Below are 17725 nucleotides of genomic sequence, written 5' to 3'. Positions count from 1 at the left end.
CTAAATAATTATGGATGAACAGAATGATTCGTTATGTAGGTACCCTTCTTTATGTGTTGCAGAATTTGTTGTCAGACCCAGAATTATAGGCTACCTGCTTTGATGAGCTCTCAGATTTCCCAGTTTCAGATACTGGAAATAATGTAAAACCAACACGAACAAATCCAACAAGTTCAACAGCCCAGTAGTAAAACAAAAAAAGAGTTTAATATGAAGCGCTTTTCGTCACTGTTGATACAGCAACTTCATTAGATAAAGTAAAAAACTTCATGACATTTTGTGTTAGAAGTGCAACAAGGAGCCTGGAGCAAAGAAAGTGTTTTTTGGATTTTTCCATGGTTGCTATTTACAGGCAGACTAGATAATCCAGTATGTTATATTTCATTCTAAGGGCATTCAAGTGACACCAAACCTAGCTGAAAAACAGTTGACAGAAATGTTTTCTTTTTCTTTTCTGGTCCTAAGCCCTCACATTTCTGCTCATCTCTTTGTATTTAATCCATTGTACATACCACCCTGAAAAATGAGCTATACCAGGAAAGTGTTTGGGAACATGTTATAGTGCCATAGCTGGCAGTTCACAGAGGATTGAGCCAAACAGCATCACCTTGTAGATTTTTTTCTGCCATTCGTGATTGTATTTTTATTGGTGTTTGAATTATTGTGGTTCAAAGTGAAAATGGGCATTTAAGTAGGTACTGTGAAGTCTAAAAAAAAAGCAGCTTGCTTTGGTCAAAGAACAAGGAAGCAGTCTCACCTCAAACTCTTCTGCAGGTATTATTATTAATTCTGATGGTGAGGTCATGTGATTAGTATCATCAAGATAAATTAAGGCCTCATTCTTTCTCTTTTCTTTTTCAGGTGAAGCAGGACTGGAAGTACGTAGGGATGGTGATTGACCGAATTTTCCTCTGGGTGTTCATCTTGGTCTGCCTACTGGGAACTGTCGGGCTGTTCCTTCCACCTTGGCTAGCAGGGATGATCTGACTGCATTGAAACCTGTCTTATTTCCCCTTTTATTATTTTTCACCTTGAGCAGTGAGAAAGAAATAGAGAGAGAGAGAGAGAGAACATCCTTTAATAATTTACAGTATGTCTCTCTTTGCATGACCGCTTCTTGAGATGCTTGGAGGCAAGCCTTCAGCAACTCAGGAAAAGAGCTGTAATATCTGCCAAGATTAAAGTGACTTTCAGAATATGCACATTAAGCAAAGCCGTAGAATGTGATTTTGTTTTTTAATGAAAGTTACTATAAATTATGCACCCTAGTCACATCTGTGAAGATCTACAAAAGTAAAAGAAATTACATAACATTTAAAAACAATGAGCCAAAGAAAAAAAGTAGCATTTTAACCAACAAGTGATTCTTTTCCTAGTATTTGTTTTTTAATGAAAGCAGTCTTAGCAATATTTCTACAATGAACCTTGGGACTATATATAAATGCAGAAATTATAAGATTGATTGGAGTCGCTATATTTGACCAACAGTTACTAAGAATCTCTAGCACAACAGTGAAATGAAAAACCTGATGCAATCAGCTTGTATAAATGCTGAAACCCCCTGATATACACTGAAAGTATAAATCATATTTTACACAATACTGTATTTATCTATATTTCAGTTTGCCTCCCAGATTTTACTGGACTCTCCTGTAGGGTTAAAGGTATAATAAAGTAAACTTCTTTACCTTCCATATTGTTGAGGTTGTCTAGCGAATAAGAGCGGGCCATTTTTACCTGTTATGCATACATTTAGTAAGTAATCAGTCCATTATGGCTTCATCATGCAAATAAATCAGTTCCCTTGTCAAGATTGTGAACGTCTCCCCAGTGATAGATTTTTTTTTCTATATCCATTTTCTGGCAACCATGTATTTTGTCCATTGAATTGTGCACATTACTTATTTTTCCTCATCCCCTGGGCAGGAGCAATCTGTGGCATGGCCATCATACCAGAAGCCATGAGGAGGGATTCTGCTTGATCCTAACCTCATCCAGAGTGACTACTTTGGCCAACTTCTTTGCTGCAGGGGCATCCTGCACATCCCTCTGTCATGAGCATACTCCCACATATGTGTCACATGAGAGCTGCCATCACCACCTGGGTTAGCCAAGCCCACATACCCCACTGGTTGTATCCAAACCTTTGCTTGCATAGGGACAGGTCAGACACCTATGATCAGAAACACTGTTCTACCAAGATGGATGGGTTTAAGCCACTCGTCCCCCACCGGCACCCAGTCCTGCCTGGATCTGCCAGTTCCTGAGCACTACTCAGACTTGGATCATTTAGGTTGTAGTCAGGCTTTACACTATAATAACACTACAAACATTTTAGCATTATAATATATATTGTAATCAGTTATAGGAAGTGTTACTTTTATTTTAATTTTTTATGTGAACAAGCACAGTTGAACAAAAACATAACACCAGTAGAATTTCTTGTGCAATAGAAATCAGCAACAATTTTTCCAGATTATGTAAAATCTGATCTAATTTGTGCAGGTAAAATAAATGAATAATTTTCATAAGATGTATTAAAACTAATGTGTATAAGGAAAGAGTGGTCCAGGCTAGTTACATGTCCTGATAGCTCATTTTGACCAGATGTCCTTCAACCAAATTAGGGGCATAGAGGGTGCTATACTGATGTGGGTCAGATTACCCCTGGGAGTATCACCTTGTAAAAATACCACTTTTTTCAAGCAAGTAGAGCATACTGCATATTTACCATTCCTCTGGCCAGTGTTGTCCTGCAGCTAAAGCTTCCAGGAACATAGGCCAATGTTTTGTTTGGTTGTAGCCTCTGGATGAATGTAAATGACTTGTTCAGAGTCTAGTCATATGCAAACTGAGAGAGAAGGAATCGAACCTTGGCCTTGACGCTCATAGCCTTAATGCTGTACACCACATCACCAGATGTATTAATTCTCACAAAAGAGTTAAAGAAAAACTTTAGTGACAGAATTGCACTTCTCCTCTGCAGATAGAGAGATATATTCTGCACTTCTTGCAGTGGTAGAACTCCACAAGTCCTACAAACTCACATCATGTCACTGTGGTTTGCATGAGATCTTCCATGGAAGCCATTTTTTACTTACCTGTAAAGTTTTCGCCCTCATTCCCTACAATGACACGTCATGATGGCCAGTGTGGGTAAATGCAATGACACAGAGAGGACGCCTGTCTCCCTCTATCTTGAACACTGAAGTTGTTGTGTCTCAGGCACTTTTGCTAACTTCGTGGTACATGAATTATATGGGTCACAGAAAGAGGCATTGATTTTATGCTTACAGACTGTCAGTATGGTTTTGTAGTTCAGTGACATGAGTATGTTGCTAGTGTGAGTTTGTAATTTTAGCACATTTACTAAAACTCGCTGAAAGCTAAAGCATCTTATTTTCTTAGAATGGAAAACGCTTCACAGCTCATTTCAACACTTTTGCATTATATGACTGATAAGAGTTTTTACTAAATCAAAGCTATTCCCAGTTTTTCGGATGAGGATCAATTGCCTCATACTACTATACAGAATTGTATTGAAATAATTCTCTGTAATTTCAGCCTAAACATTTCAAGTCTCTTGATCATTGTAAGTAAACTCTTAAAGCATATAAATATATTATTAACATAATGAAGTGTCACAACTATACCAGGCATGTAGTCATCAGACCCTGAAAATTTGTAGAATGTGCACAGCATTACAGAAATTAGATTCAGCTTGAGTAACATTAGGAAGGATTGTTACAGATTAAATTTTATAGGATTTTGATGTTTAATTTATTACCTACTGAGTTACTAAGGGAAAGTGTACTGAAATTAAATGTGTTTTTATTTCACTGATATAACAGGGCTTATTAATGAACCTCATATGAAGGAAACAAAAATCCAGAGAATCCAAATAAAATAAAATAAAATAAAGGGTTTTGTTGTTCAAATATATACCTTCTTACTCATTGGCCTTAATGTTACTGTTCACCAGGATTGTCTGTACCACAATGTTCTCTAATATTATAAGAATAGTAATATATTCAAGCAATGCAAAAATTAATTTCCTGGCTCTGATGCATATAAGGATGAAGCCTTGATTATGACCCATTTGATCTGTGTTTGTTCAGCATCTGGGACATTGGAGGATCTAGGTGGGGCGTGGGGGTGTGAGAGAATGACTTATGTTGACTAACCCATTCTGTGGGAATGCACATTGTGGGTCCATACGACAAATTGCTCTGGTACAAGTGGACAATTACATTACAATAGTGGTAATCTGTACAAGTGAGCAATTGCATAACAATAGTGGTAATAGAACACAGGGATGTGGAATTGGTCATCCAAGCTGGTGATGTAACCCTCATAGGCATGTGTCTGTTGGAATATGTACATGCCATGGGAGGTCATAGAATATATTCCTGTGATGATTTGGATGCTCACATCAGCCATATGAGGCAAGGTTAGGGATCTAGAAACAAAAACTCTGATGTCTGCCTGTTTGATGGCTCTCCCACTCGGAAGAAGACAGAGTTATTAATTTTATTCCAAAGAAATTTTAACAAGTACACAAATGCATAGAAAAATTAGGTATACAACAATTAGAACTGATTATCTGAGTGCATGCATAGAAATATAAAATACTCTGATGCTGATTTACATAAATTGATTGTGGCAGGACTAGTTCTGAAGGGAATGAAACAGCAGCCATCTTATAGTAAGACTGACATATTTTATATCCTGGCATTGTGATGAAAACAAGGTTAAAAAGTATTTATAAAAAATGAATGTGCATCACACAGTTTTGTGTATTATTGGTATAGTAACCACTGAAAATGCTTGACAAATTTATAAAATGTGAATTTTGAATTAAAAAACTCCAAGTTGGTGGTAACATCTTTCCACACCTTTTTATTCTGTGCATTGTACTGAAGGTCATAACACAAGTCTACAGATCTATATCTACACTATGCTGTTTTATTTATTATATGCAGGTATGTTATATTATACTATTATGAACATTTATAAACTTATCTTGATATGGTTATTCAGAAAATGATGTACAAGTTGTATCCATCCTTTAAATTCAGGAAGTCTTACAGCTCCAGTTATTTACATAATTCTGTGGAATTTCAAAAACTATGCTAAGCAAACTTGCAAATTGTCGAATAGTGGTAGTCTGCATACTCTGCAGGCTACTGAAACCTAATTTTTGCTTTCTATAAAGCAATGGATATTCTCTTATGGATCCTGTACACACTGGATGATTTTTTATTTCTTTGTTTTAATAATTAGAATTTGAATTCAAACAACATAAAGTGACATTTTGAAAAAGTTACAGGAATTCAGCTTAACTGAAACTAAAAAAAATATATATGCCATCCTGAATGAAAATCTCAATTTTGTCTAACAGCCTGTAATTTTGTTGAAGTGATGTATGATAAGGCGCAACCGATGTTAAGCTCTCATGTGTTCCATTGACAGGTCACAAAATAGGTATTCCAGTCATTTCCTGCAATACTGTTATTAGAACCATATTTCATCTAGTAATGACTTTGATAAAAAATAACTGTTTCTTTCTTTCTTTTTCTTTTTGTTATCAAAAAAGCCTGATGACAGTGAGACTGCCACAAAAATGAAACAACTATATTCTCTGAAATGGCAGTTTTGGAATTTAATTAAGGAAGCATGAAACCAGTATTGTGCCTGAAAATGCTATGTGCGCATTTACAATTAGAAAATGCACTGAACTTTTCAGTAGGGAATGTTTTCTGTTTGTAGAGTTCAGAATAACAGGGTTCTGGGAAGGTTAAGCCTTGTGGTTTCAGGGTCTAGGGCTTTGTAATGATGTTTGGTTACAGTCTGCAGGGGGGGTTCGTTTGGTTATTATGTTTCCCCTCCCATCTCCTACAGACATGACAATTAAATGGCTACTGTGATTGGCTACATAGTTCACCCTTGACCTTTGGATGTGGGCCATGGCAGAGAATGGTCCACAATAGATCATTTCACTTAGCCATTTACAAAATAGTTATTATTATTATTATGTTTTTCTTTATGTGGCTCATACTGTAATTTATAGAATAACATGCTTGTATTTCTTGGTTAAATCAGATTATCTATTTCTTGTCAAAAATCCACTTTCAGATGTGTGCCTGGTGAAAGAAAATCATAAAAACATTAGTTAACAATGATGTAAACTAATCAATATTCCAGCATTAAAACTACTCTGGATCTCTTTGCTTGTTGATTGAAGCTATAGATATTTTCTGGAGAAACACATGGTTATTAAAGAAATGTCAAATGAACTATTTTTCCCAAGCTTAAAATTGTTTTGTATAAATAGTTGTACAGTGACAAAAATTATAAATTTGTAATATACATATATACATGTATATATAAATATATGTATATAAACAATGCATTACAAAAATTCTATATAATAAAAATATTATGGTGACAGATAATGTGCATTTTTATTTGTCTTACTCAGAGAATTTTAAACAGGGCAAAAAACAGAATATGATGGAATGGAATGCTTTCAGAGCTGATGTGACATAGTTTCAGTCTTTGGAACTTTTGAGCCAGAAATGGAAGGTACTGTTATGAAGCAGTTGGGTTTTGTGGGTTGGACTGTGGTATGAATCAAAGAAGATAAGATGGTTTTGAGAGCCTTACGGGCATCAGTAAGAAATTCTGAAGCATAAGTATCATGTTCAACTAACTTGTTTTGCTTTGTATTTACATTTATAAATAAAAGCATATCATTTACAGAAGGGCAGGAATTGCATTTTGCAAAAAGTATATTTCCATATGTATGAAGCAGGCTGACCAGATTTCTGTACTATATGTGTGGAATACAGAACAATTTATTTTGTTAAATTATTACTACATCATACACAAAGGGAGCAGCCCAAAGAACTAATTGTCATAAGTGTGGTGGCAACTATTATTTGAACCACTGCAGTACCACTGCATAGAGGTGTTTCTAGAAATTGCTCTTAGGTCATGGTTACTTGTACAGCCTGTGAACACTGTACTAAACGTACAAAAACAATATCTGCTTTTATTTTTTATTAATGTATATATTTATTTATTTTTACAACGCGGTACAGTGACTTTGCTGCTTTTAAAGAAACGTGATAATAGTTACAAAGCTTTTTTCCATATATATAGAATGGGCAGGTAATGTACACCCCCTATGAGAAAACACACACACACAGATATTTCATACTTTTATGAAGAATAATTATTTTCAGCTTGTTTTATAACCAAAATTTTAAACTGGGAAGAATTGTAAACTTTCTGAGTTATCTGCTTTAGTCCAAAGGTGTTTGAAGACCATGCCAAAAGTATTGAATGAATTAAAGGTTATTCATTTTACTGTTTTAAATATTTCCAGTCACTTTCAGGCATCCATTTATTTTTAAAACATGTAATCTACATAATCATCTATAAACATATATCTTAAGATAAAGTCTAGGCTTTGATAGTAAGTATGGGCTTGAAGTTCCTCTGACCATCTTCAAGTTGTTTGTTACATAATGTGCTGAATCTAGTAGTCTTGCAGAATATATATATATATATATATATATATATATATATATATATATATATATATATATATATATATATATATATATATATATATATATATATATATATATATATATATATATATATATATATGTATGTATATGCTTCACCAGACCTTGTCTTATGCCTGTCTCATGCATTTTCAAATTCATTCACTATTTTGGGTTCTGTCACTTCTTCATGATGGGCCTGACAGTCTTGCATTACCCTCTTTATGAAACAATGTTTTCGTATATGTCTCCCCTTTGTTTTAGAAACGTGGCACCTACTTCTCCTTTTTGGACTTCTCTGATGTATTTGATGTTTCTGGTCCCTGCCCGAGTGCAGACATGCTCATCTCATTTGCTGAAAATCATACAAGTTAAGGTATTTAGTCTCTCCTTATAGACCCTTTGAAGATTTTCTAACAAAATAAATCACCATTAAAAATAGAAAAAACACTACTATGATGTTCAGGCCAAACTCAGAAAGAACCCCCAAAAATTTTGGACAGCCATAAACAAAATTCTACAACCAGGAAAAAACACTCCCCCTCTCCCTGATATTTATACCTCAACTAGCAACACCACTAAATTTAATGAATACTTTACCAACTCCATTTAAAATCTGAAAATCTGATTAATAACAGCTCTCCCACAACTCAAATAAACCCCAAGATACCAACCATTGACCAAAACGGTTACTCCCTACAACCAGTCCTAACCAATACAATATATAAATATCTGTCAAAACTAAAACAAACTACCCTTGCAGCTGATAGACTCCCAGGTGAATACCTCAAGACTGCAGCCAAAGCAATCTCATGTCTCATATTCATACTAATAAACAGGCTGAACAACATATACCATCCCTATGGAATATCATATATTATCAATACACAAAGGTAGTACTGCGGTGGTGGTGCTGCGGTAGCATTGTCGCCTCACAGTAAGACATTGTCCCATTCGATTCTCAGCTAGAGTGTCTTCTGTGTGGAGACATGCATGAATGGGCGTACCTTCGTTGAAGGTTGTGAATCAGAGCTGGCAACTCAGCACGTAAAAATCTACTGCCAATCATTAGCGGACCAGAGTTCCGCTGTGGTGACCCCTAACCGGGAAAAGCCGAAAGACAGAACAACAGCAACAACAAATACACAAAGGTGGCAATTCTACTGAATTAATTAACGATCACCCAATTGCCATGCTATTCCTCTATCAAAATCCTTGCAAAATGCATTCGCTCCCAAATACTAAACTACTTGCTATCAATCTCCTGGCTGAAACACAACATGGATTCCATCCAAACCATAGTACCACCACAGCCCTTATCAGTTTCTCTAATACCGTAAATCAACCACAAAACAAAAGTATTTATTTTATTTATTTATTTTACATTTGTTGACCGGGATAGTCTGACTGAGCTGAAATAGCCCTTTTTCACCAGAGGCGCAGGGAGAAAAGCTCCACTTACATTTATATAAAGTTTAAACATAAATTAACAAAGAAACATAAGCAATTAAAAGCTTGAGCAATTAAAAACCATAAGGATTAATACAACAGAAATAAGTAAGGAAGCAGCATTTACGATACAAACATTATTATATCAAATTATAGAAGGAGTATGGATATAAAGTATTATTTACTGTAGTTATACTTCAGGTTTATGTGTGGGAGGTGAGAGATGTGTGTTTAAAAAGTGGTGTAAAGAGTATGCACTCAAGTAAGGATTTGAAGTCGAAGTGAGGAAGTGACAGCAATGCAGAGCTTAGAGGAGGACAACAAAGCCAGAACAATATAGGGGGGGCAGATAGAGGCTTGTCTAAGGGATAGTAGTGTAAGATTGTGGTGGTAGAGAACAGTAACAGGATCAGTGACTTTTTAGATATTCCTTAGTAGCTGATTTGAATTTTATTGGGTGATTGAGAGACCTGATTTCTAATGGCAATCTGTTCCATGAGACAGTGGGATTGTGGCTAAAGAAGTGACATCCCTGTTTGATCCTAGGTTTATAAACCTGGAGGAGGTTTTGGACTGGGCTACAAGGTGATCTAGTGGGGAAGTATTGAGAGATGAGAGTAGACAAGCTGAGGCAATAAGAAGGCTGGTATAGAATAGAATGAATAATTTGGAGCTGAGAGAGGAGCGACTGGTGAGGTAATTCTAGCCAGTTTAAGTGTTTTAATGCGAGGCAGTGATGTGATTTATACGTTTGGTGTGCCGCAAAACTGGCTACTTTGTTATAGGTTGATTCTAGCTTGGTAAGGAGAGAAGAGCTGAGATTTGTGTGGATTTGGGAGCTATACAATAGACTGGGTAGGAGGTAAGAATGAGAGAGGGTAACTTTTGCTTTATTTGTTAGAAACGTTTTGTTTCTATATAGGAGGCCCAGTTTTAGATGAGTCTTATGGATACAGTTATTTACATGCAAATCAAATTTGAGTTGCTCATCTATAACCACACCTAAGAGTTTATTGCTAGTTTCAACTGTGATAGGAGTGTTATTAAGCATACTGAAAGTAGGTTTAAGGTGGTTAAAAATTTTTGTAAAGAATAATAGGAATTTTTTTTTTTTTTTTTGCGTTCAGTATAAGCTGGTTATTAGATAGCCAGGTCTCAACTGAGTTAAATGATGCCTGAGTGGTAGAGATAAGTGCAGAGGGTGTGTCAGCTATGGTGATGGCAGTAGAGTCATTTGCATATTGTACCAGTGATGATTGAAGGCAGGAAGTTTAGAGTAGGTTAGTGAAGATATTAAAAAGTAATGGGCCAAGAATGGAGCCTTGAGGGACACCCATTTTGACTGGGAGAGAAGGGGAGAGAGCAGTGAGCCATTTTACGGACTGTAAGTGGTCAGCGAGATAGCTGGAAAACCAGGCAACAGTAGACGTGGAGAAGTTAAGATTAGCCATTTTAGTCAATAGTAGTGGGTGAGACACTGTATTGAAGGCTTTTAAAAGGTCTAGGAAGAGGCAGGAGATAAGTTTGTTTTTATCTCTAGCTAAAGAAATAGTGTTGAGGAAGGATATGAGGGCGGTAGTAGTACTATGTTTAGGATGGAAGCCATGTTGTGTAGGTGTAAGCAGGTTTTCCTGTAGTAGGTGTTGCATGACTTGGTTATGTATACATTTTTCCAATACCTTAGCGACAGGGGATAGGATTGCAATGGGCCTGAAGTTAGCAACTTCTGAGGAGTTACCTCCTTTATGTATGGGTAGAGTGTAAAATTCTTTCCAGATAGAAGGCACCTTAGACTCAGAGATAGATCGGTTTACCAGGCTAGATAATGGGAATGCAAGTGAGTCAGCTGCTAATTGTAGGAAATAGGAAGGAATGTTATCTGCTGATGTAGAGCAGGGTTTTAGTTTAGATAGTAAGTTTGAGTTTATATAACTAGTAGGGGCAGATCGTAGAGAGAACATATTAGAAGTATTCGAAGTAGAAAAGGGTTCAGAGAAGTTAGTGGTGCTGTTTTTTATGGGGTTATTTGTGTTAGTATTAGAGGGATCCATGGTAAACAATTTGGAAATGGGTTCAATAAAGTAGTTGTTAAAGATGGCAACAGTTTCTTCAGGTGTTTTGTTAGGACAGGAATTGGGTGAAAAAGGCTTCCCATGATGCAGTATTTGGTTAATTGAGTTCCAGAATTTGTTGGGGTTTGATATTTGAGCTATAGGAGGGTTAAAGTAGAATTATTTTTTTATCTCTAATAATGTGTTTCTTTGTCAGATTTCTGAGTTCTTTGTACTTTTGTAAGTTGGTGGGAAGCTTAGTTTTCACCCATATTTTCCACATCCTGTCTCTAGATTTCATTAGGGTACGAGTAGCATTCATTAGCCATGGAGATATTTTTGAATTTATATGGACTGTACAAAGGGGTCTGAAGCTATTGAGAATATTAAAAAAGGTAGAGTTGAATGAGAGAACTGCTTCATTGAAGGGGAGTTGGGTTAGATTAGTCCAATTTACTCTAGAGAGAAGGTCTTTGAATATCTCAGGGATGAAATTAGTTGTTTTGTGACAGGTTATGTATCTGTGTGGCCTGGTAAAGTGGGGAGTGAATCTAAGAGTTTTTACTGGGCCATGGTCGCTTAGGGAGTTAGATAGGCTTTCAGAGTTATGGTATTTGCAGGGTTCAGAACTAGCGGTGCCTGAATTGTTCATATGGGTTGGTTCAGATATAAGTTGTGTAAACCCATGTAGGTTAATAGATGAGGTAGCGGTAGGAGAGCAGAGGGTTAACCAGTTGATATTTACATCCCCAAGGAGGATGGTTTCATTTGAAATATGTTGTGAGAGATATGAGAGAATATTTTCCATTACATGAATGTTGTCCCCTGGAGGAATATAAATGACTATACCAGGGATTGTAGTGAAGTTACTAAGTTTAAAGTTAACTGTCAGAAGTTCAGCAGGAGGAAAGGATGGGATAGTTTAGGTAGATCTAGAAAGAGTGATTTGATCGGAGTATAGTAAGGCAACTCCACCATCTTTTTTCTTTTGGCGATCTAGGCGAATGATATTATAGTCAGGAGGTAATATTTGTTAGTCAAGGTGTTGAGACTTTGGCCAAGTTTCTATGATAGAGATTATATCTGGAGTATGGTAGGTAACCCAGGCATGGAATTAATTTACTTTGTTTAGTGCACTTCTAATATTCATTGAGTAGAATGAGATGTGTTTTTAGTGCATGTAGAGTGTGCTACTATAGGAGTAGTAGCATTACTGGTAGGGGAATGAGGATTGGGACCTGGATTGGGGTGAATGTCACCTGATAGTAGGGCATGAGACCAAAAGAAAAAGTTTTGTTTGTATAGGGGATAAAAGAGGTATTTAGTTTTGTGTTTGGGATAACTAGTATGGGAGAGAGGAATTTTGATCTTAGGAAGAGGGGTATACAAAGTAAAGATGGTTGAGCAGATTGTAAAAAAACTGCTGAGAGAGTGAGAAGATGTCTGCTTCAGTATTGGTAGGATCTTTATGTACAGGAGTTAAGTGATAGTTATAGGATGTAAGACTGTGGAGAAGCAAGGGAGCGAGAAAGAAAAGAGTGTGGTATGAAAAAGTCATTATCAGAATGAGGTAAGAGTATTATAGATAGGGATGTTATTAGAATGAGGTAAGAGTATTATAGATAGGGATGTTATTAGAATGAGGTAAGAGTATTATAGATAGGGATGTTATTAGAATGAGGTAAGAGTATTATAGATAGGGATGTTATTAGAATGAGGTAAGACTATTATAGATAGGGATGTTATTAGAATGAGGTAAGACTATTATAGATAGGGATGTTATTAGAATGAGGTAAGAGTATTATAGGTAGGGATGTTATTAGAATGAGGTAAGAGTATTATAGGTAGGGATGTTATTAGAATGAGGTAAGAGTATTATAGATAGGGATGTTATTAGAATGAGGTAAGACTATTATAGATAGGGATGTTATTAGAATGAGGTAAGACTATTATAGATAGGGATGTTATTAGAATGAGGTAAGAGTATTATAGGTAGGGATGTTATTAGAATGACGTAAGAGTATTATAGATAGGGATGTTATTAGAATGAGGTAAGACTATTATAGATAGGGATGTTATTAGAATGAGGTAAGACTATTATAGATAGGGATGTTATTAGAATGAGGTAAGAGTATTATAGATAGGGATGTTATTGGAATGAGGTAAGACTATTATAGATAGGGATGTTATTAGAATGAGGTAAGAGTATTATAGATAGGGATGTTATTAGAATGCGGTAAGAGTATTATAGATAGGGATGTTATTAGAATGAGGTAAGAGTATTATAGATAGGGATGTTATTAGAATGAGGTAAGAGTATTATAGATAGGGATGTTATTGGAATGAGGTAAGTGTATTATAGATAGGGATGTTATTAGAATGAGGTAAGAGTATTATAGATAGGGATGTTATTAGAATGAGGTAAGAGTATTATAGATAGGGATGTTATTAGAATGAGGTAAGAGTATTATAGATAGGGATGTTATTAGAATGAGGTAAGAGTATTATAGATAGGGATGTTATTGGAGGAGTAGGAAGGAAGGTTATAGTTCTGGGGCTATATGAGGATGGGAGGGGATTAGGAGTAGTCACCAGTGGGAGGGGTAGTCAGCAGTGGGAGCTTATAGTATTGGCAGGAAGCAATAGGAGATAGAAGGAGTTGAGTGTCTTAAGTGTTATGGGGAGGAGTTTGTGATCTAGCCGAGGATAGGAAGGGGTTGGTGTGATTAAGAAATTAGGTATAAAGGAAATGATATGGGGGTGTGTGGGAAGGGGGGTGGGTAGGGGAGTGGAGTGAGCCCGAGTGTAGCAAGGGTGAATGGAACGGGAAGAACCAGACCACCAAATACTGCGCTCTTATCTGCAAAGAATAAAGAAAAGCAATCAGCAAGATACTGAGAGCTCTTTTTAGTATGCAGGTAGTAGCACAGGTAGGTGAGGAGAAAACTATGACCCCATTGTAGGTTGTGACTGACTATATCTTGCAATTCTGACTGTAATCTTGTCTATTCCATATTCTTAGACCTCTCCAAAGCCTTTGACACAATTTCTCATTCCAAACTACTAACTGTGCTCTCAGAACTCAAACTCCACAACTCCACACTATCATGGTTCAAAGCCTATCTCGCAAGCCATCAACAAGCCATAAAATGGGAAAACACCCCATTTCTCCCTTCTTCCTGTAAACTTAGGTGTTCCACAGGAATCCATCCTTGGACCCCTTCTCTTCACCATATTCACCAACAACCTACGCAAGGTTACCATCCACATAACCTTGTCCAATATGCTGATGATTCTACCCTAATATGCCTTGCCTCATCACTCCAACAATTACAACAAATCATCCAAGAATACTTCTTGGCAATAGAAAAATGGCTATCTGACTCACAACTAATTCTTAACATTAAAAAACCCAACTAATGCTATTCCATCCCTCTAAGGCTACTGACCCAATTCCATCATTTACAATAACATCCTACAACAATACCCCCATCACACCCATTTTCCAAACTAAATTAGTAGGAGTAATCATAGATCACAATATGAAATTTGACAAACATGTAGCTCAAACCATCACCAAAGTCCACAATTGTATTTATGTATTTATTTATTTTTATTTTTATTTATTTTACATTTGTTAACCGGGATGGTCCGACTGGACGAGGTCCATTTACTGTGGAGGCCCGGGGAGAAAAGCTCCACTTAATTAAAACAAGAAATAATGATATTATCCATAATATAAAAACCTTGTTGTACTAGCAGTATTTAGTGAGAAAAGAAACAGTAAAAAAAATTCTAATCAGCAATATTTACATATGTACATTCTGTTTGTTGTAAAAAAAAAACGGACAGAGATTACAACAAGTTACTGTTTGTCAGGGGATACCATTTGTAACACCCATGCGTACTGAGGGCATGAAATATAAGAGAAAGAGAAGGTGGGGAGGTAGCAGATTTTAAGACTATGTAACACATGGACAGAGCCAAGAACTTATAAGATGGGCCTTAAGGGAGTTTTTGAATTGTGTGGTATTTGATGCAAAAGTCACAGAGGGAGGGAGATTATCCCAAGTTTTTGCTATACTGTGTGAAAATAGAGCTTTACCTGCTGTGTTGTTGGGTGAGGAGACAGAGAGGAGTGATTTGTTGGCAGTGTGGTGAGGACGATTTGGTGTATAGTTAGTCAGTAATTGCCTTAGAGCTGGAGTTTTGTCAGGATGTTTTAGGTTGTTATATGCTATGACAAGACGGTGATAGGTTAATAGCTGTGGGAGCTCAAGCCACTGAAGTTGCCTAAGAGGTATACAGTGATGGGTACTAAAGGGGGATTTTTTTGCAAACTTGGCAATTTTGTTATAACAAGACTCAAGTTTATATAAGTCAGAAAAAACTAGGCACCCTCTATAGATGCAAAAATTACCTAACCTCTGAAAGTAGTCACCACTGCAAAAACCCACCTTCTCGCCACACTACTTTATGCCTCCCCAGTACTGACCAATCTAAACAAAGGTGACCTAAATAAACTAAATATCTGCTATAACAAACTTGCTAAATTCACCGCTGACTCATCGTACAAATCCCATCATTGCCTATCCCCCAAACAACTATCTAGGCTAGAATTTCCAAATATACTAACTTTTAATCAACTTACTATAGCACACCAAATCCTCTACCACCCCCAAAAAACCCTGCCCTACAGGGACGACTACTCCAGCAACTGTCCACTAAGAAGTACCAATAAACAAGTCAAAATCACTAGTTAACATTACCAAAAGTAAATATAAATCTGTCTATGCTGCTGATGTCGCAAAAGCATGGAATAACCTTCCTCTAAATATCTGCTCACTAGAAACCTCACACAACTTCAAGTACCTTCTTAAGTTACATGTATCCAACTCATGGATTTGTTTCCATACTAGTCCTGGGTTAATACTAACAAACTCTCTCACTCACACCTACCCTCTCACATCTAAACTATCTCATTCAGTACTTCTATCCCCAAAAAGTATGCAGAAGCATATTAGCATTTATAGTACTGATTTCTCTTACAGCTTACTGTGAGTGCCCACTGATGCAACCATCACAGGTTCATAAGTTCATAGGTAGGTACTAGGCTATCAGTCCAAGGGCCTAAGTAAGCCTAGCAAACAAGGTTCCCTAGCTTACACCACCCACGAAAGTTATTTTCCTGTGCCACTGTCGAGCAGAGCCACAGAAGTGATCCCTGGGGTGTATTTCCTATTTCTCATCCATTCATCAAGATTTTTCTTGAAGAGTGCTAATGAGGAACTTTGCTTGACATAGCAAAGTTCCTCATTCATCATACGTCATATATACATCGTACATATGCACCACTGCACACAGTGACTCGACTATATTTACCAGAAGTATAAACTAGGGAAGAGACTTGTCACTATCTTTTACAACGTGTGTAAACGTATCTTTTTGTATATATTGTTGTAACTACAGAATGAACATGAAATGTTACTACCATTATAACCCTGTATTGGCTGTATTACTCTGTGCATGACTATTGTCTTGCAGTGTAAATGTTACCTCTACCTTCTGTCTACTTTACTATTTTATTACTGTACTTCATTACTGTATTTTATTACTGTACTTCATTACTCTATTTTATTACTGTACTTCATTACTGTATTTTATTACTGTATCTGTCTACTGTATTGGAGCTTTTCTCTCTGAGTCTCTGCTAAAAACGGGCAGTCCTGCCCAGTCAGAATTTCCCTATAAACAAATGTAAAATAAGTAAATAATAACTAAATAAATAAATACATAAATAAAAATCATTATACATCTAAAAAATGCAGTTGGTAAAACCCTGCCCAAGATATTATAAACATTTCTAGAGACCTCCTTAGTGTAATGACACGCATTTCAGAGGAGTGCGACAAAATGCTGTATTATCTATATCAAAATACCCCACACTAATCTGAATAAGTTTAAGTCTGAAATGGTTGAGAGTACTAATTGATTTGATTACTTCTTCATTTTATAGTGGAACATGTAATTTGACTGAAAAAAGGTCGGGTGTTAACCATAATTGAACCAGGAAGGTCTAAGCACAAATAGCAGTCAGTAAAGGTAAATATAGTTCATAGGTTCATACTAGGCTATCTGCCCTAGGGCATTTATAAGCCTAGCCAGAGTGTGTTTGACTTTCGCCACCCATTTTAAATTAATTTTGCTATGCCCTTTTTCGAGGTTAGTATACTGTGCCTCTGTCTAACAGTGACACAGAAGTGATACCCAGGGTAAACCTATGATCTCCCATCCACTCATCAAGATTCCTCTTGAAGAGAGTCAATGAGGGACTCTGCCTAACCTGGACTGGGGTTTTATTCCAGAGTGAAGGGAGCCTCTGGATTATGAATCTGTCCCTCCAGCATGTCCTATTTATTTCAGTGCTGAGGTTCAAGTTTCTCGAGCGCGTAGCTCGATGGGATTTGGATTTTCTGAGGTGCAGCATGTCCATTAATTCTGGGTTGGACATGGCTTTATACGTCAGGCACAGATCGCCTCTGAGCAGCCGGTATGCCACTGAGTAGAGCTGGAGTTTCTTTAACCGGGCAGCATATGGCATCTGTTTGAGCCCTTTGATCATCTTGGTGAGGTAATTTTGGGGTCTTTCCA

At 36.6% G+C, this 17725-nt stretch overlaps 1 protein-coding gene across 1 annotated transcript in view; it reads left to right on the top strand.

Moving 5' to 3' along the window:
- The window catches only part of CHRNA4 (cholinergic receptor nicotinic alpha 4 subunit), a 1115240-nt gene extending 1108806 nt beyond the window's left edge, over window positions 1-6434 (top strand). Inside the window, exon 6 of the mRNA XM_044090455.1 lies at window positions 862-6434. Within this exon, the coding sequence (XP_043946390.1) occupies window positions 862-987 (126 nt within the window). The 3' untranslated portion in view covers window positions 988-6434. The remainder of the gene's footprint in view (window positions 1-861) is intronic.
- The last annotated feature ends 11291 nt before the right edge of the window (window positions 6435-17725 follow it).

The sequence above is a fragment of the Protopterus annectens genome, chromosome 12.part0 (genome assembly GCF_019279795.1).
Source record: "Protopterus annectens isolate FY-2018-M chromosome 12.part0, PAN1.0, whole genome shotgun sequence".
NCBI lineage: Eukaryota > Metazoa > Chordata > Ceratodontiformes > Protopteridae > Protopterus > Protopterus annectens.
This window is presented reverse-complemented; position numbering and strand designations above follow the sequence as displayed.